The sequence below is a fragment of the Uloborus diversus genome, chromosome 5, assembly GCF_026930045.1.
Source record: "Uloborus diversus isolate 005 chromosome 5, Udiv.v.3.1, whole genome shotgun sequence".
In the NCBI taxonomy this organism is placed as follows: Eukaryota; Metazoa; Arthropoda; class Arachnida; order Araneae; family Uloboridae; genus Uloborus; species Uloborus diversus.
The window spans coordinates 58,132,693-58,152,333 of record NC_072735.1 but is presented as its reverse complement, the minus strand read 5'-3'; the positions used below and the strand labels follow the sequence as shown (position 1 = coordinate 58,152,333).

Below are 19,641 nucleotides of genomic sequence, written 5' to 3'. Positions count from 1 at the left end.
TATAACTTGCTATAGACGCAAATGTGCAGGTTGTCGAGAGGTCAAAAATGTAAGGGGATGTATGAAATTGACGGTCCCTTAATTATTCAAACGTATCTCAAACAGAGAGATAATGGGATTCAGTTTTTTTTTTTTTTTTGTGAAAGAAGAAGTCATTACCAAATATAAGTATTGACAATATGAACTTATCCTTTGTACAGTATTCACTCCATGATATGGGGTGTGGAAGAAGGGGACCGAGGGCTTTTCTCCTGGAAAACTTTCAAATTTGCAGTCTGAAAAATGCAGTTTAGATTCATATTTTTCCGAAACTTTCAATTCCGTTTTGGATGTCACCCCCCCCCCTCCCAGACGGGTGACACCCGGGACGAAGCGAGTCGATTCCATCAATCATTTTAGTTTTAAAGAAATAGTTTAAAGCAGAGTTTGAAATTTGTAGCCTGAAACTGTATTACATGTATCGCAATGACAGCGAACCGACCGTTGCAGTGACTATGGCCATTCTGGCAAGAATTCTCTACGTTGTCATTGCGAACTTGCATTGCAGTTACAGGCTGCAACTTAAAACAAACCGTTTAAACCTTGCTTGAAAACTAAATTGTTGTATGAAATAGATATTGTTTAATAACTTCATTATCTGCCGCCTGTCTCACATCTTGTAGTCCCAGACTGTGTGCATGTGTAGCGCGTCAGCATCGCGTTTACGACCATACTGCCGTGTGCAGGTAAAGGGCAGTAACTACAAATTTTTCATTTTTCATTTTTTTGCATTTTTGTCATCTATTGTTCTTTAGCTTTGTTGTACAAGCTCGCTTATTTGGTTGTTGTACAAGCTCGCTTATTTGGTTTCCTCCGAAAAAAAGTCGCGAAAAAGACGTCAAATTCCAACATTTCCCTATTATTAGCATTGAATCCAAAACGCGTTTCTTCAAATATCTCGAAAACTCATTTCTGCGGATACTACCGTTTACCTGCACACGGCAGTATGGTTCTTGCTTGTTACACTCCCCTCAATAGTTGGGGCAAACCGAACCTGGCAGCATTGTGAAGGGTATGCAGATAATAATTACAGCATTACAAGCCTGCCAGGTTACGTTTGCCACAACTATAGTCCCTTTTACAAGTTAGCTGTACATTATAATCATCCTGGATGAAATGCACAGTACAATAGTAATAATATTTGAGTTTTATACACTTGTTACGCATCTTGCATAGGGCGGTTCAAAAAAACTTTTGTTCCGCTAGAGTCCACAGGACACCCCCTACTTTTTTTAGATTTACTAATAGTATTATGCTGTAAAGGTTTTAGCTTGTTACTCAAATTTTAAGAGGGTGCTCAATGACCCCTTAATATAACATTACCCGTAGCATAGAAAATGCGTACATTTAGAAACATTTAATTTCCCAATTTCCCTAGCAGTTTTTTTTTTTTTTTTGTAAATAATTATTTTATTGCAATGTATATGCATATTGCTGGTGTATTTTATAATATGTAGCATTTTTTTTTTCATTTTAATGAATTTTTTTAATCCGCCTCCCCATATGTATGAAGTTTGGGGGAGGGGGTTGAGCACCGTCTTTCAGTTGAAATAGGAAGCTAAAATTCTTCCATTATATTACTTTCCACAAGGCTAAAAATATTAAGGGGTGTCCTGGGATCTAGGAGAAACTTTTTTTTTAAATGTATTTTTGAACCACCCTAATCCTGCACCTATTAGTCTTACAATTTAGGTTGTAGGTAATATCTATTTAATTTGTATTTTAACGTAGTTGTTATTTAGATTAGGAGCTTCATTTCTGTTGTATGTTAATTTCAACTCACTCAAGGGTTTAAAACTTCAAAGGTCAAAACGATTTCTAAAATTAAAAAAAAAAATTCTTTCCTTTGATACTAGTAGAGGTACAAAAAACTTTTTTTTCCTTTTTGCATAAGATAAAAGGTTAGAGTTTCGCATGATAGATGTTTTTGTGCATCTAAAACGAACAAGTTTTCAAAAGAATTAAGTAATGTTCTTTCTGTTCTTTTCTTCTATTTATACCTTCCTTGCTACTGCGTGATTTATGAGTAAAATGTTTGGTTAAAACTCTTAAGTTTAAATTATTCTCTTGGGAGTAGAATGAATTGTGCTTTCTTTTCTACCCAAAACAAATCTTTTGAAATTATTTTTGCTGAGTGTGAAGATTTAGCAAAAGCTACTTTTCTGCAGCGCTTTAGCAGTGAGTTTGAGTATGTGAAGATAAATGTGTTAACTTGCATCCCTCCCCCCCCCCCCTTAGTTTTTTTTTATTTTTTTAAATGCTTTGTGAGTTTAAATCGTACTTTTAGAAATGATTTCACTTCTTTTTATGCGTTGTTTGATATTTTAAAATGCTTTTGCAATGAGTGTTTTCAACAGAAAAAAAAGAATGTAAGTCAACTACTGTTTTATCAAACGGTCAACATAATAATGAAGCTTTTGTTGGAAAAATAATTAATCATATATGATTCTTTTAACTCCCTAAAATACATGATGTGTATTCTCTTGCTTTTACGTGTACTAAAGTGTCAGAAAATATTAAATATTTTCTTCGGATTTTTTGGTTATGGAATGGTTTGAATGAGAAGTTTACATCATGTAAATCTCTATGATAATCGCAGTAATATTTGTCCTTTGGGGAAAAACTTCGCAATTTATTAAATGACTTTTTAGATACCTTCACAGATATGTTTTTGAAATAGTTCAACATTTCACTGATATGATGGTATTTGAAAAACTACTTTAAATTTGGTAAAACTTACTACCAATATAAAAGTTTCAGCTAAATTTTTACTAGACTTGATCAATTTCTTGGCACAATGTTGAACTTAATTTTTAACAGTGTAGTATGAGTGTGTTTAGATTACACCACTTATATTAATTTTGACATTTCAGTTGTTACTTATAATTATGTAATCTAATGGGGTTGTTTCCAAAATTTTAAAAGTATTTTTTTCTGAGAGAACATGCTTAAAAACATAGGATCTAACTATTTTTTTAATAATTTGTTTGAGTTTAGTACTTTTAAAAAATTACTTAAATCGGTGCGCTTTCATTGTTTACATTTCTTGGCGATGACATCACAAATGATGAAAAATATTTAATTCGCATCTTTACTCACGTATATTGACAACGATATGGTTGATAGCAAGCATAGAGCGCAATTTTAATTCGCTTCTTGATTATCATAGCGTGGAATCGCGGTACAAAGATGCGGCAAAGTATATCATTTATGACGTCATCAAGACCACGCCTTGTTTTAAAAGTCGGAGTGTTTAAAAAATTAATTAAAAAATAACTGTTGGAAAAATGAAAGACTTTTCAAGACTTTTCTGGGTCCATGTTTTTTTTTTTTTGCTCATTCTATCAGCTTCAGTGACTAAAAGTAGTACTTTTGACTGAAGGAAACAAGTGCACCCACTCTCAACTTTTTAGCAATTTTAATTAGCGCTAACTATTTTGAGAACTGGGTCAACGCTATTGCAGCTTTGACTCTTAATATCACAGTACTGTTGAGGTTTTATTTATAACTCACTACTTTATCGTTAAAATATCACTTTCTTTGATTTAAAATGTGACATTGTAAAGTGTGGAAAAGCTCTGTTAATTTGAATGTAATGTAAACCAAAATTAAATTTTAAAAATAAAATCTCTATGCCATGAGCAAGGAACTATTCAAATTTTTTCATCTTCTGAATACCATTCAAGTGCACTCTCCATTATTAACAAATACAACAGAACATCCATAAAAATCATGTGTTCATAAACTAAAAATGCTAATGTTTTAAAACAGCAAGTTTATATTTAGTTTATATTTTCTTAAAAATAAAACTGCAACTTTCATTTTATGCTTTCACGTTTTTGGAAAACTTTTATGAAGATGTTTGACATTTTTAAACTTAAAAAAGAAAAAAAAAAGAGCTGACAATTATTTATTTATTTAGTTTTACCATCATTACATGGGAAAGAATAATGCATTTATTAACAGTTGTTTCGTTGAGAGTGAACAAAAAAGACATCAGACAACTGTTTTGCATGTGAATAATTTTGCTTCTAAGTAGCAAAATTTGAAATTTGAATCTACAATGTTTCGCCGTATAAATAAATAATATGATCATAATTAAACAACTATTTGTGCTTTGTTCATTGAAGCTACCGCTTTTGAAAATAAACAAACTGTTTTATTTAGTTGCTAACGATTGCGGATTCTAAATTTTCGATGAAATATATGTTGCACTTTTAAAAAAATGCATACAATTTTTACAGTCGATTTCACCGCAGTATAATAATTACGTAAAACCTCGCTTTCGACGAGGGTTTACTGATTTTTTTTCCTATCCCTTCACTGATTTTCAATGCGTTTGAGAATATTATCGGTTGTTTCTTTAGTTATTTCTCCCTTTTCAAGAGATGTTTATTTTGTGTTGCTTTACAAGAGTGATGCCCAACCTTTTTCTACCCGAGGGCCGCAGCTCCTATTAAAAAGATTTTCGTGGACCAGAACACATATGACATTTTTTAAATGTTAAACGATTTTCTGAACAAATTTCTAAATAACGTGGGAAGATATGGAAACGGGAAAGAATATTAAAAACCAATATTTTTTGTTTTCATTACTTGATGCTTCTTTTTTTAATTGCATTTGTTTCCAAGTTCTGGGTATTTAGCTCCAAACTTGTTACATTGTCAACAATCATGCTCTTCGGTTTGCAGCATTTAAGCAAGACAACGGGCCACACGGATCAGTATCGCGGGCTGGATATGGCCCTCTGGCCGTAGGTTCTTAACTACTGCTTTACAACATGGAAGACCTAAATAACTTATTTTCTTTTTTCTATGAACTGCTTGTCTATTTCCTTATTTCTTTTTTTTTTCGTCTTAACTTTTTTTTATATCTAGAACTGAATATAGCCCTTTCGTATTTCTCGAAAAATCATTCTTATTGTATTATATTTATTTGTCAATGTATTATAACGGATTTAAATGCAATCCCCTATTGATTCTGAAACAAGTAAAGAAACTCAGAAACGATTTAAATTAAGGTCTTGAAAGTTTCTGAACTTTTTGTGCACTACAGTATTTCACCGAAAATAAGACCTAGTGCAAAAAAAAAACCGTAGCACGATTTTTTTGTTTCCTTTTGATATAAACCCTACCCCCTAAAATCAGCCTTTGCTAAGATCGTCAGTCAAAAGAGCGCTTCATAACATTCAAAGACATGGTGGTGTTAACGATTTTGTTCATTTTGAATTTTTATTGAATTTATTTTAAATCTATTGAAATCAAAAAAATATTTTTTTTTAAATTTGAATGAACATATTTCTTGATGAATAAATGGGCTTTTTGAGCATGAAAACATATTAATTATTGCACTTAAAAAAGACTTCTTCCGAAAGAAAGCTTTAGCATACCTTTTGCTACAAAAAGTAATATAAGGCCGGGTCTTATTTTCAGAGAAACACGTAAGGAAGTTTGATGTAAAAGCTATTTAAAATTAATGTTTTGAATAAATTTTTGCTTTACATAAGTATTTAAAAAACTCTGCATAAAATTGGGTTCATCATGTAAAATAAATTTTAAAAGCAATCTTACTACAAAAATAAAAGAAAGAAAATATAAACTTTCACAAAAGGTTTCAAACAAATAATGAAACGACAATCGGTTGAAAAATCAGGAATAATGTTTCGCTCTACTAAAATACATACTTTTTACGATTTCCGATTAAGCACATAAAATATATCAATCGATCCTTATAGTCGCTGTTTATGTCCCTGAATCGGATGAAACACGTGATTTCTTTAAAAAGAAAACTTTGCAAAAGACATTTATATCTTCTCTGATTTATATTTTAAGATAATACTTAATGATCGTTGGTATTCTGCAATGACTGCAGAAAGTTTTTCACACCTACTCTTTGCAGATACCGCAAATGGTTGAAAATTACATTTGAAAATATTTCAAAACATTTTACATGTTTCTGCGTTTAGGATTTCAGATAGCACATGTATCTTTAATATTTTATATTCTGAATGAAATATTATTTTTCTCTTTGATAGGACCTCGCCCATTTTCGCCCACTGCCATGAAAGAGAGTAGAAACTGGCAACGAAAGGTAAAAGTTTCTTTAATGATTTGGTGTAATGCTTAGACTTGATTTAATATTTTTCAAGGAACCAGAGTAGTGCTTTTTGTTAAGGGGCTTCAAGGATAAAACCATAATATTTGTTTTCTGTGATTCTGCTTGTTTTCGGTGTGTTGTATTTGTTTTAGTTCATTAATTAAACTTATCTGCACCCAGACAATGAAAAAGGCACGCCACAAAATAGCTACTTTTAGCGGAATCGACTTAGAAGTTTTCAAGTTTTAGAAATTCTCATCCTGGCTCTTATTGACTGACTGAATTGCAGATTATTGCAGACACGTGTTTCGGCGTTAATAGGAACGCCTTTTTCAATGCAAAAGAAATGAGCTTATGTGTGAAAAAAGGCGTTCCTCGTAACGCCGAAACACGTATCTGCAATTTGATCCGCAATTTGTACTATTTGACTTTGTTATTTCCTATTTTGGTAGTTCCCATGTAGTTTACTTCTAATTAGGTAAATGGTTTCTGGAAATATTCGTCTCTTTAAATGCTTTTTTTATGACTTTTTATACTATTAAAAATTGACTGTTCTGCATTTAAACTAAGTTTGGACAATTTTGTGCATATTTTAATGAGAGTGAAAAAGCCTTTGAACTGGATTGTAAAGATGTATTATTTTTCACTTTATATTTTCCCAATATTTATCTTTACGTAACTAGATTTTCATTAAGCCATTCGATTTATTTTTTATATAACATTTATATTATACAACATAACTGTATATTGTACAACACTAGCTGCGCTGCCCGGCTTTGCCCGGTCCACCTTGAAAATAAAAATTGTGTCAAGTGACGTATATTCGACAATCAGGCGTAAAAAATAAATAAATAAAAACATCATGATTTCCCTTTCAAACAATGACGACAGATATTGTAATATTTTTAAGAAATTAATTCCAGAAAGATGGATTTAAAATGCGTAACGATGGAAACACAAAATAAAATAAGTTTAAGGAATTAAAATGCGAAAGAAAATGGTTCACAATTTGAATGGAGTCGAGATTTTTTAAACTTGATTTAAAAAGGCTTGTAACTTTTTTTCCTTTCGAAATAACAGCTTATTTTTTCGACCATAGGTCGAATTAGATCTGGAGTTAAAAAGGTCGCTTTTTCCAATGGCATCAAAAAAAAAAACCGCTGTAGGACAATTTCTTCACTTTTTATTGATTTACTAGCTGCGTGCCCGGCGTTGCACGGGCTACGTAAAAAACGAAAGAGATGTCCAATTGATGTCTTTACATTACTCTGACATCAGTTTCTAAAGCGCTAAGGAGTAAATAAATACGCGTAATGCAAGGTTTGCAAAACACCAGTAGAGCATATTTTTGGCAAAAATCTCTTTAAAGTCAATCATAGTTATTGATAATGCAAGTTATGCGTATTTTCAATTAGCACAAAAGATAAAAATACATGCATTATCAATTATAATCTGTGTTCACTTTAAACTGAATTAAATCTGATAGACTATATCTGAAACATTTGTATGTACAATTACGATCAGCTTTTTACATAAAATGACACATACTTTTTAGTTGCTTACGTGAAAATAAAGCACCAAGACTTAATAAATACCAATTAGCATTAATTTAATACCAAGTCATCAGATTCGAATTAAGCTTTAGTTAAAATTCTTAAAAACAATATTTTTGTTCAACTCTGTTTCACTTAAAGAAATTCAAACAATCTTAATTTAACATGTTCTTTCTGTATTTCAAAAATAGAAACAGGAAGGAAAAAGAGAGTTATTACAGTTCGAAAACTCACCCATGTGACGGGAAAAAGTCCAACAAAAAAAACATAATTAGTCGCACATCCTAAATGCACCAAAATATGAGGTCGGTGAATAATAAACTTACACTGCAATCAATAAACATAGCTATAGAAACAACTTTCATATGCTGAAAAGAGTTAAGAACGTTGAATGTAAAAAAAAAAAAAGACAGACGATAAAATGAAGGCTATGTCAGAATAGGGCAACCAATTTTAAACTAATTTAAAATGAAATTCTAGATGGAAACGTTGTTTTAAGATTTGGACAGCAGCCAAAAAATCTCTTTTAAAACAATTATTAGAATTTTACTTGCTCGCGCATATGCAAAATGGCAACAGGAAAGAAATAAAAATTCCTTAATAACGTTATGTTAATTAACGTTTTAAATAATATCTCTGCTAATTAAAGTCGCACAATTACGAGATTGGTCCTATTGTTTTCTTTGGAAAATTTCGAATTGATCGGTATCTCGTTTGACTCCCGATTCGCAGTGGTTCTAGAGAAGATAGATCTTCAGACAGACAGACAGACGCGAACAGATTTTAATATTATAGTGGATTTAATGAAGAATGTAGTGCCTAAATTTCAGCTAAGCCTAAAAAAATTCGAACTAAAAACGCAAATAACTCCCGCCGTAATAAAGTTAGAGCATTGAAACAAATTGCGTAGAACGCGGAAAATTCTACCTTTTCTAACGATTTGTAATATTAATATGTGCAAGTAATTTTTCACCCGCATATTTGAGAATTTATGTGAAAATTGGACGTAAATTGGAATAAGAAAAAAAGAACTATTCATCGAATTTTATTCGAACTGGTCTGCAAACCTTTTCAGGATTTAAAGGAACAAATTGCGAAAAATTCAGGGCAATCGGCCGGGTAGTTCTCGAGTTTTGCGAGTTCAAACACACAGACGCTTTTTGGAGACTTCATTTTATACTATGTAGAGATTTATCATATGAAACTGCAATTTGCATTATGAAAAGAGTCAAAAAAAAAAAAAAATTCTTGGGCTATACTGCATACATCAATTAACTTAGTAGAAGTTTATCGATAAAGCGTCCTTTAGAATAATGACTCAATCTTCCATTACCGTTTTATTTTCTGCTTTTAATACATTTTAATAACTTCATTAGACACAACGCTGTTGAGAGTTCAAAGAATCTGTTAAGTTTTCGTGGACTTTTCTTTCTTCTTTATTCCAGCTTTTTAAAAGTTACTGAATAATAAGATTAATGCCATTAACTGTTCATAAACTACCGATGCATAAACAGATATTTGAGGCGCATTAAAGAATGAATTAAGGTTGATGCGGTTGCGGTTAATTATATTTCGGACATTGATTAATTAATTATGTTTGTAGAGTTACCTGAAATGCTTTGACTCTCATGGTCGCATATACTTGTTTTTTTTTTTTCCCCTTCTTCTTTACACAAGCAATAAATGTTACCAGAAAGTTTCTAGTCTCGTTCGGCATTCTGATACTCCAAATTAATTTTCTTCTTGAGTGGTATTTGATTAGAAATTTATTTCTATATCAGAAGTTGAAACATATTTAGAATATTGGAGTTTAAAATAATTTTCGAAAAACTAAGTTGTTTTTTTTTTTTTGGTCATTATTGACTTTTTATTGAAATAATATGCATTATTCGTCGACAAAAATCGATGCTTTTTAGCCTACTTTCCCAGTAAAAGTCAGAAAAAGAAGAAAAAAGCATGAAAGAAGGCTTAATGCATCTTAAAAATATCGTGAAAAACAAAAAAAAAAGTCAAAAATAAATAAAATAATTAAATAAATATTGAAAAATTAAAAATTGGAAAGTAGGGTATTGAGATGGGGAAAAATGTCTGTCGGTCTGTCGGTCTGTCTGTCTGTCCCCCCCTAATAACTTTTGAATGAATAGTCCGATTCGAACAAACTTTTTTTTGTTCGAAAGATCTCGGCGAGGACACCTCATTCCCATATTTCACTTTTTGATTTGAACTATTTTTTTGTTCAATTTTGAACAGTTCAAAAAAAACTTAACATTAGCGCCTACGGGGAAATTCAAAGCGATTCCGAACTGTAAGGCGAATTTGCTTCAAACAAACTTTGTAGGAAAAAGCTTTTGATAAAAAACTTGTATATAAGATATCTTTTTGATTTGAACAATTTTCCGTTCAATTTTGAACAGTTCAAATCCCTTAACATTAGCGCCTACGGGGAAACTGAAAGTCAATGTAGATTCCGTACTTGAAGGCGGGTTTACTTCAAACAAATTTTGTTGGAAATAGCTCTTGACGACCTACTCCCGACTCCGACTCCGAGAATTTAGGGGGACCTGACACCGACTCTGACTCCTGTTCCCGACAATTAATCGGACTCCGACTCCCCGACTTCGACTCTGACTTCGTAGCTTTGGCAAACATTTATACACGGAGGACAAATGACTGACTCCGATTCTTGGATATTCGACTCCGACTCTTTTATCCCAAAATGAGATTGACTCCGACTCCGACTCCGCTGCTGTGGTTTCAACTGTGAAATAAATAATTGTTGATATGATTTGTTTTTATTTTCATGCTAAAGTTTTAATTTCGGTATTTAGTTTTCGGTGAATAAACTCGAAAAATATGCGCAGACGATTTTTTTTTTTTTTTTTTGACAATGAAAATTATTTCTTTAAGTTGACATTTTACTGTTTTTTTTTATTTTGGTAAGTGCATTAATTCGTTTAAAATATTATTTTCGGCAACAGGGGAAAAAGAAACGATTTTTTTTATATGATGTATTTATTTTAATGAACTTATTATTATTTTTTCGTTTTGAAAGCTGTTAAAAAATTTTTTTAATGGAAAGAAGTGTATTAGCTGCTTTGTTTAAAAGGTGCTGCTATTTTATTTGTTCGTTTTTTTGAAGAAAAGTAAGGAATATTTTATTCCTAGAAATCAGCTTAAAATATTAAAAAAAATATGTTTGAAAAAATTTGCGATTTTAGCTATTTTTGAGAATATTGATCAGGTACTAGAAAGTAGTATGGGCATACGGGAAAGTAGGCTCGTCTAGTTCTAGACGGAACTTCTTGTTATGCTTTGAAAATATTCACTTAAGTTGTATATATTGTTGGCTGTATCTTTTGGAGTACAGAAGTTTCTTTAAGAAAGCTAAACTTGTTTTCAACTTTGTTTTTTTTTTTTGGGGGGGGGGATATTTTAATTCATTTTATTTTTACATGTCTTCCCTTGAATTCCTATTGGGCAGAGGCACTATCGGATAATTAAATTCCTAATGCTGTTTTGCTTCGTGAGAGCCCAGGTAACTCCATCTATGCTTCAGAATTCTGTGCCATTTGCAACGTAACGGCTACACATGACAGACTGGATGTTATATTGTGGGTCGCACTAGGATGATGTTCATAAATGATGTCACACTTTTTTTTCAATATTTTTTACCCCTCACCCCAGTGTCACAAAGTGTCTCAATTCACCATATCCCCCCTTCCATTGGCACACATTACGCTACTTTTCTTAAACATATTTTTTGTTAAGAAAAAAAATGCATGATTTCACAATTTTTGTAACATTCCTTCGCGAACCCCACTTTCCCTCAAAGCTTAACATCTTTTGTGAACAGTGCCAACTCAAGATGATTAACCCTAAACTGCAGTAGATGGCGTTCATTGTTAACCACGTTTTCGTTTCTTCATTCCCCTGAAATGACACAGTCTTACCAGTTAAACAGTTAAGTTACCAGATCCAGTTCAGCCTTGTCACGATAAAGCCGTTCCCTGCATGTTAAACATTACCAAACCATTCTCTCAAATTATCATGCCGTGGCGCGAGATTCATTGTTAATGCCGTCCGGAGCGTTCCTCGATCATTGGCTATTATATATATTAGGATGTATCTTCACTATTTTTAATTATGTTTTAACTTAAGTCTTGTCTATTTAGGAAATTTTTTCAAAATAATTATGTAAACGTTTCGCAAAAACATCACAAAATCATTTAAAGAAGAATGTTACTCAAGAAATATGGCAACTTTAATGAAATTACGGCTTTGTTTTTTTTTTTTTTTTTTGGCTATCAGAATCAGAAACTGAACTACGCCACTCCAAAGTACTGTTTGTACCAACAATGAAAATAAAGCTTAGAACAATCCAATTAAGGCAAAAATGATTACAGAAACTTTTCAAGCTTTTAAACACTGAGAGCAAAATAATTCCACAAACAAATCCCATTAAGCATGAAAATTTCCAAACTCGTTAAAAACATTACTTCTAAAAATGAACGCTAATTAAATATAATTCAATTAAATTTTTTTTCTAACTTTTACGACTTTAGAATAACCATATCACACTTCACTACTACTTCTGACGGCGGACGGTTTATAATAGCCTTTGATCTTCTCTTCCAATAGAAACGCTCGCTTCTTCTCTCCTCCAATACAGGGGTGTCCACAGAGGATAGTGCAAGTTGCGCCATCAAAAAGATTTTTTTTTTGGGGGGGGGGGAGGTTAAATGTTTTTATTCATTTATTTAGGTGTATTTATTGATTTATTTTTAATTTAAATGATTTATTTTATTTTAATTCATTTTGTTAAAATTTTATTTCATTTATTTATTTAGTTTGTGTGTGTGTGTATTATAGGCATAGCGCAGAACTTTTTAATAAAATAGTAATAATTAAAAATAAATAATTTAAAAAAAAAATACAAAATAAATAAAATAAAAAAGGGACCAAAAAGAATAAATAAAAGAGGAAAAAAGGGTTGGGGAATAATTGTGGGGGGGGGGAGGGATTTGGGCCATTGAAATTGGGGGGTGGGGCACCCCTGCTCCAATAGGAATGTTTGAGTTTAAAACATACTGTTTGACCACGGATTGTATGGAATTGGCAAACATCCAGCTAAGGCGACTCCATCTGAATGAGGGGGAAAATAAAAATTTTATGCGCGTATTCCGCTCATTTGAATGAGACTCTGCTTAATTTAGAGGCTAACATACATCTGCAAAATCTGACATCCCTGAAAACTAATAGATGCTTCTATTTCTGCGTGTAAACCGGATGTTTGCCTTCCCATACAATCCGTGGTTAGACAGTACACAAATGCATTATGTTTCGATGAGAGTTTATTTTAATAAAGTCATAATGATGTATTCCTAAATTTACGTTTAAAGTCTTGAATGTTTCAAAACACGTTAATTAATGTTCGATGACCGAAACCTGACCAGTCACTCTGAAACCCTGCTACAAAACTTGAGAGGAATTATGCCCAATTCCTTATGCCTAATGTCTAGGTCATTGAAACAGTTCATTTACTTTTAATGTAAACAGAGACACGTTAAGGACAAAGTAAAGTGGTAAAATGCTGTACAATTTGCAACCCCACCTATGTAGGAATATTTTAACTGTGTAATTAAACATATAGTAGATTCCGGTTTAAAAATTGATAATTATAGATCAGGGCATTAACAAGACGTTTGTTTCAGGGGGGGGGGGGATTTGGCAAAACACATTGCTCGTGAAATCTGTTTTGTAAAATTCTATTTCATTTGTATATTCGAATGATTTTTGTTATAATAGGTTCTTTAAATGATGGGGTGCTGTTTTAAGGACATTAAAATGATCACATGTAAAAAAAGATGGATATATTAAATGACGAGGGAAAAAATCTGATGTTCACAATGTAACTTCGCCCGTGTTAAATATTTGATGCCTTTTTAACAAGTGAAAAAAATAGATGCGTGTACTCATATACTTGCATTGGACGCAACACTTTTGAAATTTATATTTTTTTACAATTATAAAATATGTTAAATATATACTAGTTTGGCACTTTCAAATTTAAAGAAATTTGATGTTTCTGTTGGAGTGCGGAATTCGAAAAACGCTTTTCTGTTTTGCAAAAAATGATGTTCGCAATAACTACAATAAAAGTAAATACTATAAATAAAGCACTGAGTTTCTACAATTTTTCAACAGTGAAAAATTCATTTTTCAAATGAGAATGAAAAATAAATGAATAAATAAAAAATGAAACAGTGATAATAAAACCCTAAAAACCCACGCCTTAAATACGGCCCTGCTCTAAAAAAGCCGTTTGCGAGAACAAAGTCGTTTTCAAAACTTGACATTCATACTCTAAATTGTAACATTTTGTGGTATAACAATTTATCAATCGCCACTTCTCTTCTATTAGCTAGTTTTTGTAAATCAAAAAAGGCCTAATTTTTAAATTTCTACTAAAACATAGAAGTTATCTGTTAAAACAAAGGTTAATGTAACTTAATAATTTTTAAGAGGAAAGTTTTCTGATAACTTAAAAATCTTATTGATACTTTCGTTCAAAATTTTACTCCTCCATAACTTGCAAGAAAAAATTCTTTAAAATAAATGAATTTAAAAAAAGAAGAAAAGGCTATTTGCAAATTTTATAAATGTGCCCACTTGAACCAGACAGCTTCAGACCACCCAGCCTCACAGCACTAGTTGTTTGTCTCTTCGGAAAAATAGCAACAGGGATGGGGAATGATACTAAAATTTTAGTAGCCACTATTGTTTCCTTAGTTGCCGCGTGTCAACTAAGCAAATTAAGATGGCTTGACGAAGATAAACTATAAGGTGGCTTGATCTTTTGCGAGAGGAATATCGGATTTTTAAAAATGTCAGCTAAAAAAAGTTTAAATACTTTCTGATTTTTAAACTTTCTCACTTTTATTTTCAAATGCACTTCACATGTATTTTCATTTAAAAGAAAAAATACAAGCCTTTTTTTTTTTAAATTTAGAACTCATTTTATACTTTTTACTCTACCAATCACAATATTGAAAATAATCTTTCAACACTCTCGAGTTTTTATTGTTATAAGTTGTTTAGCTTCAGAGACTATTTTATTGCTAAATTTATTGATTGGAATTTACTGAATGTCCTGACTTCTCTTAACATTTCTTATTCCAAAAATTTTCTTTAAAGCGTGAAGGAGTGGGATTAAATTTAACTATTAGTGCAAAACTGGGTTACGCAATTTCTTTCCTTTTTTTTTTAATTTATCGCTTTTTTTCCTTGATAAAAATTTCACTGTGGCTTTTGTCGGATGCATTTGAATCCATAAGCTCGTTTCTTTTGCATTGAAAACGGCGTTCCTTGTAACGCCGAAATACGTGTCTGCAGTAATGTACAATTTAGACTTTACGTTGCAATTTCTTATTATAATTTTCAGCACAAAGGTGTTTATTTAACGTAATTCACTCTGACTCTGTCGTCACGTAAGAAAATGTAAAGAAAAATTGCTTACGACAAAAGTTATTTAATTTTTAATATTAAATTAACTTTATTTACTATAATAGTTTAATTTAAAGTAATTAAAAGTTACATTTAAAATTTATTAATTCATTATGTAACTATGGCCTTTTTGTAACTTCTATGCAAATTGGGTTTTATATTGTTTAATTGTGTGAAAAATAAAGAGAACATTTCAGAAAAAAAAATGAGACAAAATTTAAAAAAAAAAAAGAATCCAACCTAGTACAGATATGTTTTTTTTAAATGATAGATTAAAATTAAACCATTGTTTACATCCAGCAACTGTGTTAAAATTAGACTTAATACCCAGTAAAAATCATTTCATGCCGAAGGAAAAAAAATGTATAAATTTTTGGAAATTAAAAAATGAAACATTTCTTTGTTAATAATGCTGCCGGAAAAATGCGCTTGAATGCTTCGAAATTCTATATGTAAACTGTACCTTTCAATTTTCTTTCTTTAAAACAATTAAAAGCACTTTATTTCGTAAAAATGTTTTGAATAGTTTGTCAACAATTCAGCATTCAAGAAATATTTCCGTTCTCACCTCTTTAATTAATTTTGAAAATTACTGGTATCATTAGCATGCCTATGGTCATTACATTTTTTGTTGCTGTTTTTAATTATGCCTTGTTTAGTTCTTAGAAAAAAAACTAATGATTGTAGCGGCATGTTTTTCAAATTCATAATCCATTTTTTACCCAAATTTTGAAATTAAATTTAGTTTTGTGACAAAAAGTGAAATAAGTGATTCCAATAAAATTAGTGGACGACGCAACTTTTTAAATTACTCTTTAATGAATTCTCTTAATTATTCTTTAATTATTTTTAATGACTTTTTAAAGAAAATTTTCTGATAAATCATAGTCTAGATTACCACTTGAAATCAGTTGCTCGAAGAATTCATGAGGTTACTTTGTACGTAACTGGTTTTTTTTTTCTCCCTCTCTCTCCATTTCAAATGTAGTACTTGGGTTAACGTGTTTAGTATCAAATCAAAACAAACCTTTTTTAGTAAAAAAGAGAACTTTTACCTGTCATATCAAAGATATTAAGTTCTATCTGTAAAACCTCTGGGCATTGCAGTATATTTCAACAATCACCAGTTTTAAAAGAGAAATTTTCACCTCAAGCATAGTTTTTTAATGTGTAGGAAAATGCGAAGCTGAGACTCAGCAAAATTTCCTCTCAGCATGGACCTACATAAATAACTGAATGAGTAAACTTATTGTTTAGATACAAAATAAAAACCGTAAATATGCAATACTTTAAAACAGTATTAATTTTAAGCAGAATATACAGGGTGATTCATAATTCTTAAAAGAAAAAAAAAAGTGCGTCACCGGACGCTCGGCAGAAGTGATAACTTTCATAGGATTAAACTATTATCATTATTTAATCCTATGAAAGTAATAATTGGCTTATGGTAGCTTTAATAAGCAAAGATATTTTTACATTGTATGTTATCTAAAAATCTTGTAAAGACTGCATCAAGTACAGTTCCGTGACTTGTAGTGGCTTCTTCTGGCTTATTAATCATTTGTAATTGTAATGTGAATTGTAGAAACGATACTAAATTTTTAGCTCAACCAGAAACAAAATTAACATTAAAATCTCAGGTTAAAATTAAAGGAATTGTATAATAATCTTCATTAACTAAAGCAGAACCTTCTTGTGTATAATCGTCTGTTGCTGATGTTGATGCACATCTGGCAACGACTTCCATTTGAATAACCCTAAAATAGTTATTTGTAAATAAATATTGAACGTTTGAATACGTAAGAGAGAGAGAGAGAAAAATGCTTGCTGGTTAGTTTTTCATTTAAAAAAAAAATTTGAAAAAAAAAAAAAGAACTGACTTCAAAATTGCTCTAAATGAAAAATAATTTTATTCTTTGATCACCATTCAGACTACTTTTAAACATAAGTTTTGATGTCGGCGCAAAAACTACAGCAGAGTGGCTGACAAATATGAAATGCCTAATTTTTAATCTCAGAATATTGGTTGCAATAGATACTTTACATAATAACGTATCATGAAACAATCTCAACTAAAAATAAAACATTTCAAAATTTAATTTTTCAAAAGAATGTCTAATTTTGCTTTTTAGCTTAACGAGAATCCATCGCTGTTCTACAATTCACTTTTAAAAATGCATTATTCTTGTGAGTAAAAAGAAGTGGAAAGGTGTTCATTAAAATGATTTAAATGTCTCATTAGGTGGCCTTTTTTCTTACTCATACTTCGTTAAAATGAAGTACGTTTCCTTTTATTTTACTGCTTTTTAACATGGGTTTCAACTTATTTTAAACTTGTAGTCGTTTTCAAACTTGTTTTGTATAATGGGATAGGCAGTGCCTTATCAATTTGTCTTCATTTAGTCATGTTCGAAATGCATTTTTATTTCGTGAATGCAAATTAACTTTCATTTTGTTAGCGTTTGCATTTTCAGAGCTCTGTCCTTTAATCAGGTGTGAGCTGATGGTTCTTATGTCCAAAAAGTCGTTGAAGCTATAGTTAGGTTGGAAATAGTAAGGATAAGTAAAGTAAATAAAATTAATATTTGCTTTTGAATTTTTAATTATTTTTCAAATCTTCATTATGATAAATGCTGGAAAACATATTAAAAAAACAAAAATTGTTTGATGCGGTGTTTCATGGTCTAACAAATATGAACCATGGGGTTGAACTTGGTTTATTATTCACGAACTGTAAAAATATTTACTTAAGCGTAGCGATCTCTCTGTTTTATAGAAAAAATACTTATTAATTCACTTTGCTTTGGAAGATTAACTGTCGCATTATAGCTTAGTATATAATAAAAGTGTAGAAAGCATCATAGTGCAAGGGCTGCCGAACGTTTCTGATTGGCGGCACCTTTTAGAAGAATTAGAATTTTCTCACGGCACCGTAATCTATCTCTAATTTATATCGATATATTGATACAGCGGACACTTCGCAGCATCCCTCGCCTCTCTCGGCGGTACCCTGCACTGTTAAAAATTCGGGAAACTTTTATGGTAAATATTACTGTAAAATGAAGTTTTTGCAGTACAGAAAAAAATGCAGTAAATTGTACCGAAACAAATAAGCGATTTCCGCGCCAATTGATACACCACGTGACTTTCAGTGCGAAGCAGATAACACCGTGCTTGCCCTCACTCCATGTGTCCTAACTGATATGGTAGTCAGCAGAGCCACCTGCCAATACGAAGGTTCCGAGTTCGAACCTGCTGCTCGCATGTTGCGTTTTTTGAACTCTCGTTTATTCTGCCGTAAATTTTAGAGTATAATAGGATTTTACGGTAAATGTTATTGGCACCATGGATGCCATTAACTTTTGCCGTGAAATTTCAGGATTTTTTAAAAATAATGTGGGGTGTCTTGGCACTCTTTTTAAGAACCTCTGTCATAGTGTATGAAGGCTTTGAAACTGACCCGAATACACATGAGTGTCACAAGATATTTGTTGTAGAATAAATGAAGCTATACGTTTTTCAGGAATTAGATGATCTAATTGTATAAATGGATTTTTATTATTCAAATCCACGCGTATATTGTTGAGAATTTTTCTAAATATTAGGCTAAATTTATTTCGACGAAAAAAAAAACAGGCCCATCATTTGGGTGATTAGAGTAGGGTTCGCATTTAAAGAATCTTTACTTTGCTGAAGATCATGATAATTTTCTAGACTGCTGATTGGCTATCAAGTAAAAACGTAATCTATCCATTTTATAACATGTTTTGCTTGCTCTAATTATTCTTTTATTTTGAAACAAGATCTTCTATTCGAAGGAAAAAAATTAAAACCATTCAAGCTTGAATTCAGAACTTCTGAAGACTGAAATTTGTTCAAATGCGTTGGTTGGGGAATAAAAGTATGGACGACTCATTTGTGTCAACTGGCCAATCAGAAGTCCCAAAACTATCACAAGGTCTCCAGCTGAGTAGCGGTTGTTTATATACGTAAGGTCCTATTGCCCCCCCCCCCCCCGCCCCTGGATTTTAGAACCATCTGTAAATACACATTTTTGTATGTGTATTTGTTGTTTCTTTCCCTCTTTCCTATAATGTGTGTTCAGTTGAGTACTTTGCATGCATGTACTCTATGTTTTATTTTGAAAGTTAGTATGATAAAGGTTTTGTTAGGATATATTTTACACGTACAGTGTCTGAAGTGAAAAGCTTCTTTGTTCATTCGCTCTGTTGTCTCTTGACAGTGTATCTTCTAATTTGTTTACATCTTCTTTTTGCAAATGTTTATACTGACCAAGTTACACCGTAACAGTAACTTACTTTTTTAAAAATTGCTCATAAATGCTCTCCTTTAAGCTTTTCATTAAATGTATGCCATAAACTTTGAATCTAGAGTGAAATAAACTAATTAAAGCTATACATTTTAAAAATACCCCCTACCAACTCCGCAG

General features: G+C 31.4%; 1 protein-coding gene across 1 annotated transcript in view; it reads left to right on the top strand.

The window, feature by feature from the left end:
* The window catches only part of LOC129222096 (apoptosis-stimulating of p53 protein 1-like), a 699,496-nt gene that overhangs the window by 232,433 nt on the left and 447,422 nt on the right, over positions 1-19,641 (top strand). The window contains exon 5 of the mRNA XM_054856534.1: positions 6,074-6,129. Coding sequence (XP_054712509.1) covers positions 6,074-6,129 — 56 coding nt within the window. The remainder of the gene's footprint in view (positions 1-6,073; positions 6,130-19,641) is intronic.